The sequence below is a fragment of the Gopherus evgoodei genome, chromosome 16 (genome assembly GCF_007399415.2).
Source record: "Gopherus evgoodei ecotype Sinaloan lineage chromosome 16, rGopEvg1_v1.p, whole genome shotgun sequence".
Lineage (NCBI taxonomy): Eukaryota > Metazoa > Chordata > Testudines > Testudinidae > Gopherus > Gopherus evgoodei.
This window is the reverse complement of record NC_044337.1, coordinates 8,983,101-9,006,877: the sequence shown is the minus strand read 5'-3', so window position 1 is coordinate 9,006,877 and position 23,777 is coordinate 8,983,101. Positions and strand designations below refer to the sequence as shown.

Genomic DNA, 23,777 nt, shown 5'->3' with positions numbered 1-23,777 from the left:
CACAAAGAAAAAGAGGTCACATCCAGTCATGGGCCAACTACTGATCTATCCATTTAACAAGACTTCTGTGGGAATAGAAAGCAACACAAAAATTAAGGTATTTATCAGGTAGTGATTGTATATTGAATACATTGGCCTGACAGAAGAAGGGCTAGTTCTGAATGGAAGAAGATTGCAGGGCAGTTATTTTTTTATCTGCTCTCCAGGTCAGCCCACTTGAAATTCGGGGGAGTGACGGGGGGGGGGGGAGAGATGTGAATTAAAAAAGAATGACATGCGGGAAGGGCTGTTCTATTCCAGCCAGGTGGCCGTGGCTAAAGTAGGTACTTTATGGATAGTTGATGAAAGATCAAACATTGAAAAATGGTGCCTATTGCTGAAAAGACCTGTTCACACCTGTGTATATGTGAAGCTTTCTCTTTCTCTTGAAGGGCTCAGGTGTATCAAAGGAGTTTTGTTTTCTTTCTTTTCTTCTCCCATTTACCATCCTTACTCCCCAGCACACCTGTCTGTTGTCCCACCCTTCTGAAAGATGGATGTAGCTCAACACAGTGCAATATACCTGCTACACTTGAACTAATATCTGTTTCTCCTAGTATATATGATGGGTTCGATCCTTAGCAAATGTAAACCAGTGTGGCTGTGAAGAAGATATCGAAGCCCATAAGCTTGACTCTTCTTCTGAGTACACATTTACTTCACTGAATTCCTTTTGGGGGGGGGGGGTCTATATAAGAAGCACAGTAAGCCTTGACACTGATCCCCTTTCTACCCCCTCACTCCCCAAGTCTGTTGTAAATAAAGGGAAATTGTTGAAATTGGCTTAGTGGCTGTGACATGTTGGATGACACGTGATTTAGGTCTCAAGTGACCTGATGCTTTTTAGGCTGAGACCACTTGGTGGCTGGGTGAGGGGAGGGAGGTATTGTTAGTTTCTTACTAGAATGACATCAAAATGTAGAATTTCCATTTGTTTTTTAAAGGAAATCATCTTAATTTTTGTGTTTTGACTAGTTCTGCTTCTTACCCTTTTAAAAACAGAGTATCCTTCAGTAATAGCCCCCAAACTTACTGCTCACCATACTCCTTTCAGAGGGCCAGATTCTTACTTCAGGTGCACATGCACAGTGCCTATTGTCAGCAATGGAATTTACACGTGTGCACGGCAGGTAGAATTTTTGTCCAGTATGGGACTCAGCAGTTTCGGGTTCCATTCTTGGCCCTGTGAATCATTTAAACTCTCTGTGTCTCGGCATGTTCACTTGTAAAATGGGGACTCATTCTCAAGTGCACCGGGGTCTTGGATGGAAGGGGATGGATTGTGGTGGTGTTTAAATGCAAGCTCGGTGACTTGAAGCTGACTGGCTCTTGATGTCAGCAGTGGTGCTCCTGAACTCTTTGAAGCCACCGCACTTTCAGTATCATGGATCTTTAATTGGGAGGTCCAGCGGTAACTCATTCTGGGCAACTTTCATTGTTGTTCTAGGGGGAACGTACATCAGGAAGAGAAGAGAAATCCTCTTTCGTTTGAGCTGGATCTCCAAATTCTTCTCCGGACTGTGAAAGCAAAACGGCATTAAGGAACCAACAGTGTCCCAAAAGAGCCGAATATCACCATGGGGTTTCCCATGCGGGTTTTGACCTGTGCCATCATAGCTTTGCTACATCAACATGTCAATGGTGGGCTCATCAAGAGAATTATCCGGCAGAAGCGGGAGACTGGGTTAAACGTGACCTTGCCAGAGGATAACCAGTCTGTGGTCTTTAACCATGTCTACAACATTAACGTACCCATGGGCTCCCTCTGCTCCGTGGACTTGGACTCAGCTAATGAGGACACAGACTTGAAGTCCCAGGTTGAGCCAAGCAAGACCTACCAGGAGCACACGGTGAATGAGGGGAACCAGATTGTCTTCACACACCGTATCAACATCCCCCGCCGGGCTTGTGGCTGTGTGGCTGCTCCTGACATCAAGGATCTGCTGAGCAGACTGGAGGAGCTGGAGGGGCTGGTATCCTCTCTACGAGAGCAGTGCTCCAGCAGTGCTGGTTGCTGCCCCAGCGGCCTAACAGCAGAAGGTAAGATGGATGGGTGAAGATGCTGCATAGCAGAGTCTGAGTCCTGGCTGCAAATACAAATTAGTGCTTGTTGAAAAACAGGGGAAAATGAACCTCATCTATTCTGAAGTGCCATCAAAATAGGAAATATTTTTGACCAGCTTGTGAAATGTTAAGATACATTTGCAAGACTTGGATTATCCACAGGCCATAGCCAGTGTTCCTGAGTCCCTTTGGTTCATGAATCCCCCGGTTCATGAGTCCCTCTGGGGCTTAGGCTGCAGATAGGCAGCCACGTACCTAGAGGGAGGCAGCAGCATGTGAGGCTGGGGGCTGAAACATGGGCATCTTGGGAGCTCTTATCCTGAAAATGTAGGTGTCTGGAATAAGGTTCAGTGGGAGTTTTATGGATCACAGCCCAGCCAAAACTGGGGCTTAGGTGCCAAAGTATCTTTGTGCATCTGGGCTTTCAACACAGCTCTGCTTTATAACAGCAGCTGAGAATCAGGCCCTATATTATTATGATTATCATTTTGCAATGATGGAAAGTATTATCCACTGGCCTGGCCGGAAATCCATCAACGGGTCATGCCTTGCAACTTCAAAGTGCTGCCCAGACTCAAATGCCTCTTCCCTGCCTCCCCACTCCACCTTATCCCCATGTCACAGATGGGGTAAATGAGGCACCGAGACTATATTCACAAGGCAGCACAGCCAGTGGGTCTCCATTCTTGGCTGACCATTAGGGATGACCGTAATAAACATGATTAATAATAAATAATACATTGCCGGAGCCGAGATTGAAACTCAGGAATTCCTGGCTCTCAGTCCCATGCTTTAGTCCGCTAGAACAGGGTGTCGATATAGCAATGAAAATGGAAGCTCTCTTCATTTTTGCTTCCAACTGTTCTCTAGTAAAGGCCAGTGAAAATACAGCTTACAATAGACTATAGGCCAGGGTCAAGGAGAACAAATGGATGCAAGAAAGTTTTTATTTTATTGATATTAAGAGGATGGGTCACACAGAAGAGTAAAGGCAGATAGTTAAAGTAGAACCTTGACCTACAGTCCATCTAAAGATTCTTATTTATGCATACTACATCATCATATACGATATCCTACTTTGGGGTCAGCGTATGGTATATAATGGGACTGTCAGGAAAATTCCATGAGAGATTGCGTCAGGGTCTTTGGGAAGGGCAGACAAAACCAATGAAAGGGACAGACCTGCTAATCCACAGAATGCGGTAACTGGCAGCAGCTCTTCCCTGTTGTTAGTATGAATTAAAGAGTTGTCAGTGAATTCAAATTTACAAGGGAAACAGGGATGTATTTTGGCTCTTGAAGATGCCTTGAAGAGACCTGATCTTCAGAAAATGCTGAGCAACCACACTGAAAATCAAGCCCCATTCAAGTGTCTTCTGAAGCTCCTGTCATCACTGGTTATTACAGAAATTGAAATCTTTTTAAAAATTTTCTTACCATTATCATACTTCTGCTCTTGTTGGGTTTGGTCGGGGCTGTCAGGGCAGCGGAATGAAGTGTGAGAAGCCATTTTCAGGGTATATGTGGCACAACCCAAACCTGAAGTGTGTACTCTTACAAAAAACTTTTGGATATTTATCCAAGCCAATTTTTTTGAGATTCACCCAACTTTTAATCACTAGGTGATATTTGTGTGAGCAGGCCATGAATCCAAGCTCACTAGCCACATTGGCCCCATTCCACTGCTACCACGATTAACATTTTTTAAAAAGAAGAGGTAACAGTTGTCCCTGGGTTCAGTGGATGATGACCCCTGCCATTTTATACAAGATTATAAAATTTTGTAACTCTGATCCATCCCATATAAGTGGTACCAGAGTGCTCTTAATAGCAATCTTGTGTGTCTAACTTCTGTGACACACAACTCATTAGGTATAATGAGTTTTCTGATTCATTGATACAGGTCAAGTGGACACCACGCCGTATTGCAGTGGACGAGGGAACTACAGCAGTGAGCACTGTGGTTGCATTTGTGAACCTGGCTGGAAAGGACCCAACTGCTCAGAACCAGAATGCCTGAACAATTGCAATAACAAAGGCCGTTGTGTCAATGGCAAATGTATCTGTGATGAGGGCTTCACTGGGGAGGACTGCAGCCAGCTCACCTGCCCCAATGACTGCAGTGACCAAGGCAAATGCATCAATGGTGTCTGTTTGTGCTTCGAGGAGTACACCGGGGAGGACTGCAGTGAAGAACGTTGCCCGGTGGCATGCAATGAGCATGGAAAGTGTGTGAAGGGGCGGTGTGTGTGCGACGAAGGCTTCACTGGCGAGGACTGCAGTGAGCCGCTCTGCCTGAACAACTGCAATAACCGTGGGCGCTGCGTGGAGAAAGAGTGTGTGTGCAACGAAGGCTACACGGGTGAAGACTGTGGCGAGCTTATCTGCCCCAATGACTGCTACGACCGTGGCCGCTGTGTCAACGGGACCTGCTACTGTGAAGAGGGCTTCACCGGGGAGGACTGCGGGGAACTGACCTGCCCCAACAACTGCAACAACAACGGCCGCTGCGATAATGGGCTCTGCATCTGTAATGAGGGCTTTGTGGGCGACGACTGTAGCGAGCGGCGGTGCCCCAAGGACTGCAACAAGCGGGGGCGTTGCGTCAATGGGAAGTGCGTGTGCAACGAGGGCTTTGCTGGTGCCGCCTGTGGCCAAGTGAAGTGCCCCAAAGATTGTAACAAACAGGGCCGCTGCGTCAACGGGCAGTGTGTGTGCCAGGAGGGCTTCATGGGTGAAGACTGCAGTGAGTTGCGGTGTCCTGGGGACTGTAGCAACCGGGGCCGCTGCGTCAATGGGAGGTGCGAGTGTGACGAGGGCTTCACGGGCGAGGACTGCAGCCAGCTGAAGTGCCCCAATGACTGTCACAACCGTGGGCGTTGCGTCAACAGGCAGTGCGTGTGCAATGAGGGCTTCATCGGCGAGGACTGCGGGGAGCTGAGGTGCCTCAATGACTGTAACAACCGGGGGCGCTGCATCAACGGGCAGTGTGTGTGTGAAGAGGGCTTTGTGGGCGAGGACTGCGGAGAGCTGAGGTGCCCTAACAACTGTAATGAGCACGGGCGCTGCATCAATGGGCAGTGCGTGTGCGACGAGGGGTACATGGGGGAGGACTGTGCTGAGCTGAGGTGCCCCAATGACTGCAACAACCGGGGGCTCTGTGTCAATGGGCAGTGCGAGTGTGACAATGGGTTCACGGCGATGGACTGTAGCCAACAGCGGTGCCCCAATGACTGCAACAACCGGGGTCGCTGCATCAACGGACAGTGCCTGTGCGAAGAAGGCTTTGGAGGAGTGGACTGCAGTGAGCGATCCTGCCCCAACAACTGCAACAACATGGGCCGCTGTGTTGATGGGCAATGCATTTGTGATGATGGATACGAAGGGGATGACTGCTCCAATGGTAGGTTTTAATGTCGGTCTGAGCCAGCCAACCACCCTTAAATTACCCTCTGTTTATCCATCAGCGAATGGAGATTTAAGGGTTTGTTTTTAATAAAGCTGGGGTCTGATTTGGATCTTGTTTATGATGGTGTAAACCAGGAAATTCCCCAGTGAAGTCAGTGGGGTTAAGGCAGCGTTTGGTCAAGGTGAGTGCGACCAGAATTCTTGTCATCTCTACTGTTCTTGGGTCTAATAGTTACCACTCAATGGCCAAGAGGCTGGCAAGGCTAACACTATAGCTATATTTCTCACCTGAAATAAATCTGTACAATTCCCATGGACTTCAGTGGATATGCAAAAAGAACAGGAGGACTTATGGCACCTCAGAGACTAACAAATTTATTTGAACATAAGCTCTCGTGGGCTACAGCCCACTTCATCAGATGCATAGAATGGAACATATAGTAAGAAATATACATACATACAGAGAACATGAAAAGGTGGAAGTAGCCATACCAACTGAGGTTAATTAATTAAGATAAGGTATTATCAGCAGGAGAAAAAAAAAAACTTTTGTAGTGATAATCAAGATGGCCCATAAGAAGGTGTAAGGAAACTTAACATAGGGAAATAGATTCAATATGTGTAATGACCCAGCCGCTCCCAGTCTCTATTCATTTCCCCATGTTAAATATCCTCACACCTTCTTGTCAACTGTCTAAAATGGGCCATCTTGGCTATCACTACATTTTTTTTCTCCTGATGATAATAGCGCATCTTAATTAATTAGCCTCTTACAGTTGGTATGGCTACTTCCACCTTTTCATGTTCTCTGTATGTATAAATATCTTCTATGTGTGTGTTCCATTCTATGCATCTGATGAAGGGGGCTGTAGCCCACGCAAGTGTATGCGCAAATAAATTTGTTAGTCTCTGAGGTGCCACAAGTCCTCCTTTTCTTTTTGTGGATACAGACTAACACGGCTGCTACTCTGAAATCAGTGGCTATGCAGTGATTTACAATTAGCTGGCAATATGGCCTCCTGCACTTTTACTTTCCCATGACACTTCTTCTGTTGTGTTCTTCTGTACTGGTTGTATCTGAAATACATCTGCTCATCCGTGGGGAAGGTAAAGAGTCCTAGAACTAGGGAGTCAGCTGGATTTGCCAAGAGAAGTAGCTTTTTAAAGTGTAGAGTGAGTTTTGGCTTGAAAATAAGACTTACGGCCCTCTAGGCATACTGGAGTATAGGCTAGAGACTTCACAGGTTGACAGTCTGAATTCTGTATATTTCTGATGGCCAGGTTGCAGATTAAAGATGTGTTTTCTATGTATGACCCCTCTTGTTCATGCTGAATTGGGAAGTGAGGGTTTGCATCTGCAGCATAGCAACTGATTCAGGTGTACAGAACAGAGTGCATGCCTCGCTGTGGCACCATGAAGGAGAGACCAAGGAGCTCAGCTGGTTGACTGCTCCTTGGGAGTAAATCAACCTGTGGAATGGGCAGTCTTGGCTTTCATCCCCTCTGACTTGCTGGTCAGCAAAGATGAGTCAGCACTGGGAGTTTTGTCATTTGCTGTTAGCACAAGCCGTAGCCCTTAAGACAATGTGCAGTCACTCCTATAGGAGTTGTAACTCTTGGGTTACGAAACCCTGCTGTGTTTCTTTTGCTCTCCCTATGGTGATGTTTCCAATTGTTTATCTCCTCCAGTTTCCTCCCAGCAGAAGAATCCTGAGTCACATTTTGATCTCCCACCCATGAAAACCTGGAATAATTTCGCTGAAATTGTTGGAGTAATTCCAGATAGTTGGCTTCTCCCAAGCTGACAGTAGGATTTGAACTCAGGATCTTCAGCAGTAAACTCATGGGCTATTAGCACTTGAGATAAATCATTAAGTTCCCTGACAGGCAGCTCTGGTGGCCTTATAAACCTCTATGCATCAGCCATTAGAGGAGGGTGTGTAGTACTATGAAGAGTGGTTGCATACAGAGCAGAAATTGGGCCACTGTCTTAATGTCTCCATTGATATTTTTCCCCCCTGGCAGTGTCCCCTCCAAGTGATTTGACAGTGACAGACGTGACGGATAAAACTGTCAATCTGGAATGGAAGAATGAGAATCTAGTCAATGAATATCTCATCACCTATGTCCCTACCAGTGTTGGTGGCCTAGAACTGCAGTTCAGGGTGCCTGGAAATGAGACATCTGCTACCATCCGTGAACTGGAGCCTGGCGTGGAATACTTTATCCGTGTGTTTGCCATCCTAAAGAACAAGAAGAGTATTCCAATCAGTGCCAGGGTGGCAACCTGTGAGTTTAAAATAAACACAAATCTCTATATTTGACCATCTCTCTGCTCCATAATACACATTGACTTGTCTCTTTTCTTTGGGACTTTTCTTTTTTCTTGTTCTTTCTCTGTTGTATTCCTCTTAAAGTCTGGACCAAGCCAGAGTCTCCTCAGTTTTCTTTTCCAATCTCTTCTTGCAATGGTATGCCTTCAAAACAATAGGGTTACAGTACTGGAGCTTTCCTGCTCTGCATGAGGCCTTCCATTGAATATCACTGGGTTCCTGTAAACCAAAACTGTCTTCTGTCATAACAGGCTACAGTTTAAGGCTTTGGGACTCTGCCTGTAAAATTGTTTTCTTGCATTCATGTAAAAGCATTTGGCTCAATACTATTGTGATCGGATTTTCAATGCTTCCAAGTACAAATCACTTTCATTGCACATCTATCTCACCTTTCTTTATAACATCTCAATGTCTTTCACTACTACAAGGTTCAGCCTCTTGTAGGGCATGCCATACCACACTATTCTACACCAATGGCCCTCTAGCCCTATAATAACACCGTTATAAGCCGCTGCTGTAGAATATTATTATTTATTTTTAAGAGTAACGTGCATGATCAGAGCCAGATTAAATAAGTGCATTCACTCTTCGTTATCCTCATGTTTCAGTCTTGCCACCAAAATATGCTCAACTATTTCCAGTTGACCCTCTTGAGAAAGCAGAGGCATTGTGGGTATATATAATATATTTGATGATTTACTGCATGAACGTGCTAATTACTGTGCTTGGAAATGTTCTAAGGAAGGGAACTACCACCTGTAAGCAGGGCTGCCCAGAGGATTCAGGGGGCCTGGGGTCTTCAGCGGCGGGGGGCCCCCCGCTTAGGTGGTAATTCAGCAGCAGGTGGTCCTTCCGCTCAGGGACCTGCCGCCGAAGTGCCCTGAAGACCCTCAGCGGGGACCCCCCGCCGCCAAATTACCACCAAAGACCCAGCACTTCGGCAGCGGGTCATGGTTCAGTGGTAATTCGGTGGCGGGGGGTCCTTCCCCCAGAAGACCAGGAGAGGAAGAAGCTCCGGGGGCCCAGGCCCTGCGAGAGTTTTCCAGGGCCCCTGGAGCGAGTGAAGGACCCCGCTCCAGGGGCCTGGAAAAACTCTCCTGGGTGCCCCTGCAGGGCCCGGGGCCTGGGGCAAATTGCCTCACTTGCCCCCACCTCTGGGCGGCCCTGCCTGTAAGTAGAAGGGGCTAAAGTCTGATCCTCTGCGTTAACATGTATTGCTGCAGTGTACCACAGAACTGCTAAACTGGCAAGTACATAGCTATGCATGTCTCTTAAAGGCATCAACATATAAGTGGCTGTGGCGGACATTTTTTTTGGGGGGGGGTGTCTGGAAATCAAGGATGATTAAAAAGTCCTAAACAAGAAAAACGAAGGGACGTTGGAATATGAATCCCCCTTCTTTGCAAAAGGGAAGGAAGATTCTTGATGGCATTTTTAATCTTGCTGAAGCTTTACATACGGTAGCTGGAGAGGTGGGAGAGAGGAGTCAGAATGGGGGATAGATTTTCCTATAGTTTGGTGGGTCCCAAATTAACTCTGGCATCTTTGGGGACAGAAAAAAAGTAATCCACCTATCTACAGAACCCACCTTTGATATTTGTCCACCATGTGTTTGTTCATTGTACTAATTGCCTGCCTGTGTATCTATCTATCTATCTATCCATCTATCCCCATACACCCCATCTATCTATCTATCTATCTATCTATCTATCTATCTATCTATCTATCTATCTATCTATCTATCTATCTATCTATCTAATCCAGTTTTTTCTATAGCACCCATCACTGTACTATTTAAGCATTTTTCAGTATCTCAAAACATCCCCAGTGATTTTCACCATAGTACTTGTTTGTGAATACCTAGTTCTCTGATCTGTGGGGACACTATGCAGCTACCCTCTTGCTGTTTCTCCTCATAGATCTGCCTGCTCCTGAAGGCCTGAAATTCAAATCCATCAGGGAGACATCTGTGCAGGTGGAGTGGGATCCTCTGAACATTTCATTTGATGGCTGGGAGCTCATCTTCCGAAATATGGTAAGGGAAAAAGCTCATCCTGTGACACCTCCATGTACAAGTGCAGGGTGTTGGGCTCCTTTTATGCTGCATTTGAACTAGAGCTGGCCAGAGAATGCCCATTTTATTTCACAATAACTTCTGAGGGTTTTAAAATTTGTTTTTGTTTCTCACTGGAATGAAAACCAATTTTTTCCAATGTTTTCACAAAATGGAATTGTTCCAAAAGGTTTGTTTTGGATTCGATGTGGTCTCTCTGGAAATGACCAGAGAGACCCTTCATGGACCTCAGAAACTTTCCCATCAAAAACTTCATTAAAATCAATTTGTCTTCAGGAAATGTTAGAGTTTGGAAGAATAAAAAACAGTTATTCCAACTTTAATTTTAACCAAGTGCCTTGTACATTACAGAAAAAAGAAGATAATGGGGACATAACCAACAGTTTGAAGAGACCAGACACATCATATATGCAGCCAGGTCTGGCACCAGGACAACAGTACAACGTATCCCTGCATGTAGTGAAAAACAAAACCAGAGGACCTGGGCTGTTTAGAGTGTTTACCACAAGTAAGTACTAATCTGTTATTTGGTATATTCTGTGGAGATGCTAAACAGGAGGCAAACCAAGCCACACTTTCAAAAGTTTCCCCTTTTGAAAACACATAGCCAGGAAGAGCTGAAGTAGCTGACAAGGAATACCTGGGTTACCTGTCTGGGGAGGAAAGGAATGTTTCTTCTAGCTGGCAGTGGGCCAGCATACACTTTATTCCTGTTCAGAGAGTGCAACAAAGTGAAACAGGCTGCACATCCTTAGCACACCACATGGAAATTACTTGGCACCATCAGGGTCCCTGGTGCAGCTGGAGAACCTGCTTGGACTTCTGCTTATACTTGCTGTGCCAGTGCAGGACCTTTTCCTTCCTGCATAACACAACACTTTCCATCTGCATCGGTAGAACATTACGGGCCATAAGTAAGTCAACATGAAAAAGAATTTCATCTAATAGGAGCCACTTATTTTAACGTTGCTTTGATTCATCTATTAAGGGTCAATGTCCAGACTCTGTTTGATCTCTCTATGATGGGATCAGAAGATTCATGTTTTTCCTCTTTCCATAACAGAGCTTGATGGCCCAAGCCAGATTGAGGCAAGAGATGTGACAGACACCACAGCTTTAATCACATGGTTCAAACCTTTGGCTGAAATCGATGACATGGAGCTCACCTATGGACCCAAGGATGTTCCTGGAGACAGGACGACCATCGACCTCTCTGAGGATGAAAGCCAATACTCAATTGGGAATCTGAAGCCACACACAGAGTATGAGGTGACGCTGATCTCTCGGCGCGGGGACATGGCCAGTGACCCTGTGAAGGAAATCTTTGTCACAGGTAAAGAGCTTGTTCGGGAGATGGTCATAGCTTCTTGTCTTCTGCTCTACTTCAATCACCATCAACACATTCATGCTAATTAGCTGTAGCATGTTGCTTCACTTCACAGTTATTATGCCAGCACAGCACTATAGCAGTCACAGAGGCTTATGGAAGTCGAGTAAAATTTTCAAAAATTACTTAGGAACCTAGATCCCATTGCTTTTCCAAGAGACTTAGGCTCCTAAGTGCCTGCATCCCTTTTGAAAATTGAAATTAGGTTTCCAGATTGTTTAGGACCTTTTGATACTTTTACTCTGAATCTCCTATTTTTTCCCCCACCAACAGTGTTCCTCTTACCTTATCTACCCATCTGCTTTTGTTTTTAATTCAGTTTCACCTTTGGTAATGCTGGGAATGCTTTGGTAAAAGGTTTCAGAGGGGTAGCCATGTTAATCTGTCTCAGACTGTCTCAGGAGTCCTTGTGGCACCTTAGAGACTAACAACAGATTTATGTATGTATTTATTTTTTTATCCCAAATCAATTTGTTAGTCTCTAAGATGCCACAAGCATCTTTGTGGCATCTTAGAGACTAACAAATTGTTTTTTGTTTTTTTTTCCTTTTTCTGTCTGATCTCTTAATAGCAGGGGGAAAGGCAGCATTCTATCCCACCCATCTGTTATTTTTTCTTCATTTTCTAATAGGGTCCTTGTGGGCTGTATTATCCTTGCATTCTGCCTTTTATGCCTATCTTACATTTAGTAAGAGGGACAATCTTTGAGAGACATTGAAAAGGCATTTATTGCAATTTCAGATTAATTTAGGAATTTGCACATATGCCGTATTTATTTGGTGTGACCAGCACTCATGTTTGGCATTTAATAACTGAGTAAATGAGATGTATCTATGTTGTAGCAGCCAGGCAAGGTACTAACAAACTTAAACAGGACTTTATTTCTTTTTCCTTTTCTTTTTTTTTCTTTTTTTTGTGTGTGTGTGTGTGTAAAAGGTGTGCATTTTAGCATGCAGTCATGGTTTGGATCTGTTAATGAAGCCATATGACAATTCTGGGTAATAAATGGAGCAGGTAGAATGAAATCCTTGCTTGCTGCAGGATGGAGTTGTTTTAATAAAGCAAGATTTGAGTCCATTTTGGGAGTGAATTATGATAGCTCATAGAATTTTTAGATAAAATCCCTTTAGGCCAGGGTTGGAGTGTATCTTTTGAATACTGAATTCCAGGGCTGGTCAACAATTTTCCATCACAACTTTTATGTGATGGAAAATTGGGTTTTCAATGAAACAAAATTAAAAATTTTCACAGGTGGTGTTTGCTTTCCTTGAAGTGGTAACTTCTGTGGGAAAATTGATCTCATCTTATAGATGGTACCATATGCCAGGCATTTTGAATCATTCTTTCCTTGTGTCCTGAGAGAAAAAAACCATTTTTCCCTCCTCAGACTTGGATGCACCAAAGAACCTGAAGCGCGTGTCTCAGACAGACAACAGTATCACCTTGGAGTGGAAGAACAGCCAAGCCAGCATCGATACCTACAGAATCAAGTTTGCTCCCATCTCAGGTGGAGACCATGCTGAGATAACTGTGCCAAGGAGTAACCAGACCACAACCAAGGCTACACTCACAGGTAGGATCAAAGTGAGATTGTTATTAATGTAATAGGCACCAGTAACCCTCCGGAGATCTGACCTCCTATCACCATGATGCCTTGTGGCAAGGTGTAAAGGCATGTAAGGGGTTACAAATAGAATCAGGTACCCTACCTGTCACATGGTTGATCTGGAGCAGGGCTCTGAAAACAAAGAGGAAGCTTATTCAAGGAGAAGGCCGTGTCCTCTCCCCTCCCAGCTGTTGGCTGTTTTGAAATCTTAGGTTAATAAAACTAGCCATGAATAAAGTGCTCTTGAATTGAACCAGAATTTGGGCTTTATTTTAAGTCCCCAGTGGTGTCTCAGCCCACCATAATATTTATATAATCACAACATAATTGCATCAATATTGAATAACAGCATTGTTTTCAGTAGGGTCTCATAAGCTATCTAGAGAGATCCGCTCTTCCTTTGCTATGAACAGAACTTTCCCCGACACTAAGAATTTTATATGCACAACAAAGGAACAGGAGACTCACTGAGTGTAAAGTATTGTATCTTCTGACTGGATTACAAAGAATTTACAAAAATATAGAGCTATAAAGAGTCACATTGGAGAGATGTAAAGAGAAATGTGAATATGTGAAAGAGACCTAAAAACACACCAAAATCCGTGCAGACTGGGATAATAAGTGTATTTGAATCTTTTATGGTAGAGAAGATATTCAGGATGTAAAAGACTTTGAAGATGATTTAGACACTAGGAGGCTCATTTTTTACTAACTTGGGTACACAGTGTCTTTGTTCCTGTCAAAAACCACATTTTCAGCCTAAGGACCAGATTTTCAAAGATATTTAAAGATGCAGATAGGTGCCTAGTGGAATTTTCAAATCAATTTTGAAATCGACGGCAGTTGATTTTAAGTCACTTTGACCTCTCTCTGGGTGCCTCTCTGAATCTCCAGGCACCTAAATACCTTTAAAAATAGGACACTGAGTCTCTGCTTCTCCATGCCACTTTTGCATGTGCTTGCAAAAGTGAGCATGCACCTTTTTATGCTTGCAAGTTGACCTCTTGCCTGCCAGTTAGTCAGTTGGGATTTTCACATTCAACATGGAAGTCTGCACACTCATGCAGGTACAGTTTATTTAAATCATCATCTCTTTGAGGCAGGAACTGTCACTTTTTATGTGTTCGTACAGTGCCTAGCACACAGGGAACCTGATCTTGGTTGGAGTCTCTAGGTAATGCAATAATAATAAACAATCAAGTTGACTGTACATGCAAAAGTTTTTTCTTCCACGTTGGAGGCCAGCTGGAGACTGCCTGAAAATTTGGCTCTTAATGTTCAAAGCAAAGATCCCACACCACCACACACTACAGCTTTCTTATGCAAAACAAAACCAAGAAACATTCTATCTAGCCTCATCCCTAAACAGTGACACAACTCTCCATATTCACCATAGGTCTGAGGCCTGGAACTGAATATGGCATTGGAGTGACAGCAATGAAGCAGGACAGAGAAAGCACTCCAGCTACTATCAATGCTGCAACCGGTGAGATGATCCTTTCTCTTGGCCACACGTGGGGAAAGGGCAAAAAAGCCAGAGCCGTTCACAAGCCCCAGTTGGGCCAAGTGTAGCTGTCTTGTAAATTGTGCAGTCCTCATGGTCTCTTCCACTAAAAGTGAATTTTGTTGCTGGGGACAAGAGAAAATCCCACAAAATATGGTATAGTCTAGTTCCAAATATATAAAATGTTAATAGTGGGTACAATTAACCATTGGGATGGCTTAGTGAGGGATGTGGCAAATTCTCCATCTCTGGGAGTCTTTTAACCAGAATTGAATGTCTTCCTAAAAACTTGCTCTAGTTCAATGGATCTCAACCTTTTTTGTATCCAGACCTCTGTTTCCATACTGGTATCTCCCTTTCCGTTACCACTGTGGGAAAGGCAGTGTGATTGCAACCCCCTGATACCTGCCTGTGGCACCCACTCTCCCCATGACTGCCAGGCTGAAAACCCTGTGCTCTAGATTCATCACACAGTTCAGTGCGGGAATTACTGGCTGAAATTGAGTGTTGTTAAAAAATGAATAAACCAGGGGGGCAGATTCTGCCTCTCCTCCATGCAGCCCTGTTGAAATGAATGTTCGTGAGGGAGATCTGGATTCAGTTTGGTTTGCATATAAAAGGAACGTCACCTGCTACTACTTAGACCAAGGAATAGGGTCTGAAAGACATAGAAAGGGAAATCAGGCTAGTGTTATATAGCGAATCCATTAAGGCAGCAGGTATAATTATGGCTCTTTCTGCAGTTAGCTGACAGAATACCCACATGGCAGTACACAGCTCCTGCACCAAGGAACATAAAAAAATCTGACGTATAAATAACCTCTGTGGTTTAATGTGCAGATCTGGATAATCCCAAGGATTTAGTGGTCAGTGATAACACTGAAACGACCCTCTCCCTCCGCTGGAGAAGACCACTGGCCAAGTTTGACCGTTACCGCCTCACATACATGATTCCATCTGGGAGGAAGAATGAAATTGAGATACCAGCAGATAGCACCTCTTACATCTTGCGAGAGCTGGACCCTGGTACAGAATATACCATCACCCTAGTGGCAGAGAAAGGCAGGCACAAGAGCAAACCCACAACGGTGAAGGAGTCTACTGGTAAGTAACAGGGTCTGAATGGGTGCACTGTGTCTGATCCTCTTAAAGAGCGGGTGAGATGGTCCAAGCAGAATGTCACCGGCTATCCAAGCTGCTGGGGAGCAGCTTTGAACACGTCAGCTAGCTGCAGAAACCTGGTTACCCTCTGTCTAGTGTGAAAGCCTAACTGAGATGTAGTCATGTCTTTTCCTTATCCCTTTGTTTCTCTCCATCTCCTCTGTTGTGTGCTTGCTTACCCTTAAGGAGACCCACATAATACACTTATTCTCCAGCAGAGAATGTACAACCTCGTTTTTTGCTTTAAATTGGATGATTTTGTGTGTGTCTGTCTAATGGTTTATTTTGTTTCCCTACACTCTAGCAATCAAAGAAGAAGGGGGACAAAGATGTTAACAACACACCCCTTTAATATTCCCCTGTGCACACCTTAATGAATTTTCATTGCAGCCTTTCTTGACACTGAAAGCATCAGAACATTGTGGGAGTCCTCACAATTCCTCTTTTGCCAGTTACCATTTTTCTTTTTCAATAGCATAGGAAAGCTGATGTCATAATGCTAATCTCAGTCCCTTGAGTCCGTTGGATAGCATGACTGCTACACTTCTCTATAAAAGAGAGCCCATTCTTCACCAGTATTCATCGTGAGCAGTACCCTGTTCCTCAAGGACTTTCTACTGAAGACAGTGGGGCTTCTTGTTGAGTTCAGTGTGTAAATGTGGCCCAAAGACAGGGCTATGTCAGGCTACAGCCTTAGGGTGAAAGATAATCAGCTCCTAGATGTTTTAAGGGTGTTTTATGTTTAAATATTGTGGGCTAGCACTCACCTGGTATAAATCAGCATAGCTGCACTGAAAACAGTGGGGTTACATCAGTTGGCACCAGCTGAAGATCTGGGCCTGAGAGTTTCATCTTCTTTCCCTCAATTCCATCTAGAGGTCAAACCCATGCAAGAAATCCCAGATCATACAAATTAGCAGCTGTAGACAAGAGAATATTGCCTGGTATTGTGAAGTCTGAAAATTAAAGTAGGCACCTTATTTTGCTGCCACACAGTCAATCCAATCCAACCCAACTTTATTTTCCATTGTAATTTTCATGCCAACTGTACCTATAAATGGTTTACAGAGCTGGATAATTCAAGACAGCTGAGAGTTCATATGCTGTAAACATCCACATTAAGTAACTTGTATGATGAATAAATAAGGCCTGTAGCCAAGTGAGAGAAAACATAGGAGGCACTGACGCACAGAACAAAGCCAAAGGTCTACACTGCAGGGATGAAGAAAGCTTTGATCTCTCCAGGGTTGTTTCTCCCGCTTCTCTTTGATGAATCTTCAGACCCTCACAGGAAATACACATAGAGGGTGAAAAGGCTTAAACAACATACATCAGAAGGACCTTGCTTTGGAGTTTTACAAGCTAGTCATTTCCAGCATCAGAATCAAATTCCCCAAGTCTTATTCTTTATCTTCTTGGGATATTTAAAAAAAAATATGCATGAAACCAGTGTAATGTTCTGAGTGTTTGCTCTGGCCCATGAATAAATTAAGAAGCTCCTGAAGCATCACCTGAGATGCAGCAGCTGGAATTGATGTAACGTTTCTCTGGGATCTGTCCCTTGATTGGGGACGGATGCATCTCAAATGCATAAGAATCAGGAGCTGTAAAACCAGATCTTATGGGTTTGCGAACTGAGGGCTTGCTTCTTTCTTTATTCCGTCCATGTCCCAGCATGTGTGAGATCCTCCAGTCCGCAGGCCAAGCAAAACAAATCTTGTCAGCTCACACACTCTGCCCACAGCTATAGATGGCTGTTGGGCCATTTCACCACGGGGCAGCAGGGGAGTGCTTGCTCTGAGCAGCAGGGAACAGAGAGTAACTAATTCAAGTGGAAGGCACCAGGAGCATGGCTAGGCCCGAACTAGCTCTTTGTATCCTAGGAAGGATGAAGGGGAGGAACCCAGGGAAACACAGCTTGGAAAAACTTGTTCATTAAAAGAGGGATCTGTCCTCACTGGAAAAAAAAAAAAAGAAACTGATTCATATGCAACTTATAGAATGCAATCTGCTTTAGGGCAGGGAGTGTTTGCTTTCAAAGTTCCCTTCCTTTACCCATGTTGTGTATTTTAGTCTTTCTCCTTAATCCTCCCTGATTTGTTCAGTCAGGCCTGCAGAGGTCAGGGAGCCTTTGGTTTTGTTTTGCATGGGTTTTTTTTTTTGTTTGCATCAGTCAATTATCTCCTACTGAAATCTTGTAAGATAGGCATTGCTCCAGCCCTTGAGCTGAAGACTTTATTTTCTTATGCATTGTATGTCTGGTTGGTTCTCCCTCATACTTTCTTCAGTCTCCCTCTGAGAACATAAACAACACCCACCCCCTTTGCGTGCACACATACATACACCCAAATTAAGAATCTTTGCAAATTGTGTAGCACGCTGGCAAAGAGTGTGTCACAATCTCCTTCAGTGGCCAGTCCGTTAGTGAATAACAGTCATCTGCTGCTGCCAAGTAACTGAATGGATCCTTTAGCTCATGTGGTAGAGGTTTGTGCTTTTGTGGTCAAGGTCCTGGTTTCAAAATCTGCTTAGATGGTTCTACTCACGGCCAGGTAATAAGTGTGAAGTGCACAGTTCCCTGACTTTTTTGTTCTTAGAAAAAAGGAAGAAATTAAGTATTTCATATTCTACCCTTTGCTTGTTTGTTTCTTTATAGCCGCACATAGTCTAGATCTAAAGTGGGAGGCGACTCCCAGCCCAGATGAGTACTCTGGATCTTGGAATTCAGAGGCTTCTGGGATGGGGGAGGATACACTGAGGGATGTTGTGGTCTCCAATGTGACAGCGCATGGCTTTAGTCTCTCGTGGAAGGCGGACTCAGGAGCCTACACTAGTTTTGTGGTGGAGTACAAGGAGGTGGCGTGGGCAGCTGGGCCCCTTGCAGAAGTCTTCATGCCCGGAGACGCCTTAGGCACTGTGATTGATGGCCTCCAGGCTAACACATCCTATAAAATCAAGGTGTACGGAATGATTGGAGGACAGCGCTCCCATCCTCTTGAAGCTGTGGCTACAACAGGTACATCCTTTCAGTTATTAACTAAGGGGTCCCTAATCATGGTCCACTTTGTTAGTCGTTCCACCCAGCAGCATGGTAGATTTGCAGTTTAGAATGATATGAGAAGCAAAGGAGAATAAGCCATGTATTAGCTGGAAAGACCATTTCTCCAGCATATCTTTCCAAACACATTTATCGAGGCAGAGAGTCGATTTGTAGTGTAATCACATACCCAAGCTTTGAGGAAACTGAGCAGTCAGACTGCATCTTTGTTTCTCCCTGCTCCAGTTCTGGAGCGGTGCCTGGGTAACATAATGTGGATGCTGGAGAAGGAGGGGCAGTAATATGTTACGCATGAGTGGCATGTGGAAATAAATGAATGGACTTTATAATAGCTGAGTGCCCGCTTAACATTCCTCTGCAACGGTGCACAGATTGTTCAGTGACTACTGGCATGTCTTGGATGAGATGCTCTCTTGTCTTTCGAAGTGAGTTACAGGTCAAGAGCTGAATGAGAGCATGGCTTGGAGAAGATAGCTTCCTACTCTGTTGAATGACTAAAGAAGATTCATTCTATCTGCTGAGCACCCTCGATTTTCAATATTCTGTGTCAGTCCTTCTTCCTCTTATGGCTTCTCCTTGTCTGAAGTTGTGTCTCCGTTTTCCCATGCTCAAAGTAACATTATCAACAATAAGAATCGGAGTACTTGTGGCACCTTAGAGACTAACACATTTATTGTAGCATAAGCTTTATCAATAATGAATAGGTGAGTCAGCCTGATAGGAACCTACAGTAGTTACCACTGAAAAGTAATTTGCCAACAGATGCTACATAGTTACCACATCTGATTCCTGTTTGAGGTAGAGGCATAAATGGATATTGCAGATATCAGTGTGCAGCAACTACTGGCAATACAGAATTTTTAATGGTCGCCATTGTGGTATATTAATCCACCACAAGCAAGACCTTAAATCGAATCCTGGCCACCAATTACTTCCTTTGTTGTTCTCCAATGGTACAAACGGAGCGTAACCATCTAGCTGAGGCAGAAGAGAGGGATATTTAAATGGAGGACCCAAAATAGGATGGAAGTTTCATGGTTGACCCCGATGCCAAAATCCTATCTTGGGAGAGTGAGAGCCCCGAGGCATAGAATGTGGGTTGATGGGAGACCTGACACTGAATTGATTGTGGCAACCTCTTTCCAATAAATAAAGCAAAAGACAAAAAAACAAGAAATAGTAGAAAGGAACACTCCCAGCTCCATCCGAAGCACCAGAGAAATCTGACGTTCAGGCAGGACATTAACATTCTTCATCGTGAAAGTACAAGTGAGAAATTAAAATGGAATTCCCCTAGAAGGCCCAAGAACCTCCACCTAGGAAAGGATAGGCTATATGTAAAAAAGGGACACCTCAGTTTGAAAGTTTTACCCTCAGGATAATAAATATAGGTATTTCATTTTGACCAGAAATTCTCATAGCAATTTATCTGTTGTCCATCCAAATGTCCTTCCTTGTGTTTAATTCCTGTGCATTTGCTATTCATTCATCATTCTACTAGGGAACATTCTATCTGGCTCTCACCCATCCATCCAGGTCTTCTAGTTTGTCTCTCTTTTGTCCATTTATCTAAATGTTGTTACCTTCACAAGTCTCTGCCACCCATACACTTTGTTATTCAATGATCAAACTGTTACTTACATTTTCTGTTGTCCATTCGTCTAGTTATTAACAATCTCTTATGCACTGATAGCTATCACTAGCTACATTACCAGGATGTTTTCCACATATCCAGCTATTTTGCATTTCTGTCTCAGTTCTACGTCTGTACACTAAGCCATACATTTTTCTATTATGGGTTACTCTGGAGCTAATTAGGGGTTTTCTCTCTACTTATCCAGTCGTTTCCCCTTTGTGGGTCTTGTTGTTAAACCCCCAAACAGTATCCCTAGCTAGTTTTGCAAAAAATGATTGTAAATGATATGACAGTGTAGCTTTACCTGCATGCCATGGGCCAATTTATGCCCTGCAACTCCAACTGAAGTGGAGTCCCATGGGCAAAACTAAGAGCAGCATTTGGCCCAGTATGCATAACCTACTGGTAACAGTAAGATCCAGAATTCAATACTAGTTGCAAGCGTGTCCCTGTCGTGTGAGTTACTCACTGGAGTTCTCACATATTCCATCATTCTTCTTTCTATTAATAACAGACTGCACGAAAAAATTAAGTCCTTGCCTGCAAATAATAGAACGAATAATTAAAATGGAGTCATTTTCCATAGGGCTGGACAGAAAAAAAGGAAGAAAATTGTGACTTTTTTTCAAAAAGTCCCTTTTTTATTTTGGAATTTCAAAATTTGATATTTTGGCAATTGCAAACCTTTGATCAACTTTGAATCTGCTCAGATCAATAGGGGGAGGGCTAGAATTTTGTGACAATATCACTTAAACTTTTTCCCTTTTTTTTCTGAAATGTGAATTTTTTGTCAAATTTCTGAAATTCAGAAATTGTCAACTAGCTCTAATTGTCACCCTTTCCCTTCAGTGATGTGTTTATCTCTACAGCAAGTGCAATGGGAATGTATAAAATCAGGATGCCTTTTCCGCTCACATCTTTCCATGCTGTGTATTCTTTTCTGCATGTCTCCACGATCTCCATTTCAATTTGCATAATGGATCCTGTATCTATGTGATAATTTTGCTGTTCTCCTAGTTCTGCTGTTCTGTATGTGTATGCAATGCATGTCTATATAGTTGGATGTAGCATGCATATAGAGTGGTCAAAATTTAGGCAGCATTTGCCTTAAATTATCACACTCCTCAGATTCTGCTGCTGCCACATATACTTAGAAAATAATGGGTGTCATCCCTTGGCAAAATGCACACTGTGTAACAGCAGCTCACAGCCTCGTAGTAGATTAATATTTAGATGGTGCATGCTTTCTGCTATCCCCCGCCCCCGGGGCGTCACATTAACATAATGACTGATAAAGCCAGTTAATAACTATAGACTAACTCACTATCCTCACTAGCAAAATGGGAATTAGTGTAGTAGTGGTCATTGTAGGTAATGTACTATCTCTATAATAAAGCTACTACCTTTCAGTTATACACTATACAGGGCTGGTTCTGGTCTCACACTGGAGTAAATCAGGTGGAACTCTATCTAAGTCAGTAATAGAGTTACACTGATCCATGACCAGTGTAAGTGAATTGTTCCCATAGGCTTTCAGATTTCTTGAAGGTCAGCAGAAAAGTACTTTACATGAGTATTTGAGCTGGAAATGTATTTTCTAGACATCGCTTTGTTTTTGTTTCAAGATGTTTAAATTGTTCTTTCTCTTCTGCAAACGTTTTTGTGCTACGCTAGTATCTTGTCAGTTTGGAGACAGATATTGAATCGAGGGTACGTACCCATGCTGATCTGCCTGTCTTTTAAATGAATGCTATTGAGACAAGAAAGCAGGGCAGTCCTTTGGAATGATGTGGCTAGTCCACTAATGCTGCATGGCTAATTGAAGGCTCAGAAAAGTTATCTGCCTGTTGCCCTCCAACTGAGATGAGCATTCTCTCTTATCTGTGTAACCCTCAGAACCCCAAAGGCTGATTGTGGTCTAAGGCATGTTAATTTCTTGGGTAGCATGGACACCTCGTGCACAGAGCAAGTGCTGGCTCATCTCTTTGTCTCGTGAACTCTGTAAAGGAAGAAGGTTCACATTTTCTCTCTTCTTCTTCTTCTTTTTTTTTTTAAGAATGAAGCATGTGTACAGACAAACAACAGCTCCAAGTTTGTTTTTCTTAGAGTCAGAAGAAATTTTGCAATGCTACTGCTAGAGCTGAATTCTCAGTCTGTATTCGATATGTTTGCAGTCCTAGCATGTGTTCCATTTCTAGTTTCCATCAGCAGTGTTAGCTGTCCTATTGTGTGGCTTGAAGGCATGTTTGAGAGATTGAGGGCCAAATTCTTAGCCAGCGTAAATCAGCATTGTTCCATGGAAATCAGTGAAGCTCTGTTGATTTCTACTAGTTGAGAATCTGGCCCAGTATCTTTACTGAAAATGAGGGTCCTTAAATTGTTAGCTATTGTGATTGATGCTCTAGAGCTGCCATTGAGTGTGGCAGGTATGAGACTGACATGATGCTTTGTAATGTTTCCTTTGCTTGCGACCTGGATTCAGTCTCCAAACAATCAGTTATCCCATCTGCTTTCTCTGTATTTAGAGACCTTTAATGCAAACCGCAGAAACTAACCTTTCTCAGATGTTAGGCGTCATTTGGTTTCTTTGCCTTTTTTTTTTTAATAAGGAAAACTTAACTTGTGATTTACCTCTGTTTAGCACATCTAGTCACAGCATCTGGAAAATCAGACAGTGAAACAACACTTAATCCTACCAGCCCAGCACCTACTGAGCTAAGTTACTTAACAAACCCAAGCACTGAATCTCACACTCTGCTTTCAGTGCCCACTGATTTTTCCATCCTGGAAGCCACTGCCCAACTTCATGACCTTAAAATAACAGGCAGGACTTTCAATAGTTTCACAGTGTCCTGGGCAGCACAAGATGCATTTTTTGATCAGTTCTTTATCACTCTGAAAAGCCTGCCCAGTTTAAACAGGACCCAGGAAATCTTTGTGCCGGGAAACCTACGAGAAACAGAATTTACCAATCTCACAGCTGGCACACAATATCTGATCACTCTCCGCGGAAGCACTCAAGGTCAGCTCGCTCAATCACTGGATGCTCTGGCTGCCACAGGTATTTTCTATGGATTTTGTTATCCATATGTTCTCATTTCTGCTTTGGCATTCTGGGTTTCATCTCGTACTGCGGTTCCATTGCAGAAATGCCAGGCTTCATGAAATTATTTTCTGCATGGGACAAAACCCCTGTTGCTTTGGAATGAGGGCATTGAGTTATGTAGCATGGACAGTTCCCCATCCAGCTTTGGAAGGGCCATAGCATTGATTCTCCCTTTACAAATTGCATGCAAAGAGGGGATTTGATGCATCAGCTATTTACAAGACACATGGAAATAGCAGGATATGTGACTGGGTTTTGTTTGGATTGTGAGCCAAACAAAAGGAAGATTGCAAGGAGATAGTATCGGGCAGGGTTTCCATGGAAGTGATGATGTTTGAAGGGAAAAAAAAAAAGATTGTAACACATTGTGAGTGGAGGTTTTCAGAGTTTTTAAACAGCCT

The 23,777-nt window shown here is 43.6% G+C and overlaps 1 protein-coding gene across 4 annotated transcripts in view; it reads left to right on the top strand.

Moving 5' to 3' along the window:
* Positions 1 to 23,777, top strand: part of TNC (tenascin C) — a 94,697-nt gene that overhangs the window by 32,001 nt on the left and 38,919 nt on the right. For 3 of the 4 annotated variants that reach the window (XM_030535647.1, XM_030535646.1, XM_030535648.1), the window contains exons 2-10: positions 1,487 to 2,079; positions 4,007 to 5,506; positions 7,537 to 7,800; positions 9,764 to 9,879; positions 10,270 to 10,426; positions 10,982 to 11,251; positions 12,693 to 12,878; positions 14,308 to 14,397; positions 15,256 to 15,519. In XM_030535647.1, the coding sequence (XP_030391507.1) occupies positions 1,617 to 2,079; positions 4,007 to 5,506; positions 7,537 to 7,800; positions 9,764 to 9,879; positions 10,270 to 10,426; positions 10,982 to 11,251; positions 12,693 to 12,878; positions 14,308 to 14,397; positions 15,256 to 15,519 (3,310 nt within the window). In that variant the 5' untranslated portion in view covers positions 1,487 to 1,616. Of the gene's footprint in view, positions 1 to 1,486; positions 2,080 to 4,006; positions 5,507 to 7,536; positions 7,801 to 9,763; positions 9,880 to 10,269; positions 10,427 to 10,981; positions 11,252 to 12,692; positions 12,879 to 14,307; positions 14,398 to 15,255; positions 15,520 to 18,232; positions 18,593 to 22,911; positions 23,332 to 23,777 lie in introns of all 4 variants that reach the window. The other variant, XM_030535649.1, reaches the window with a different exon arrangement.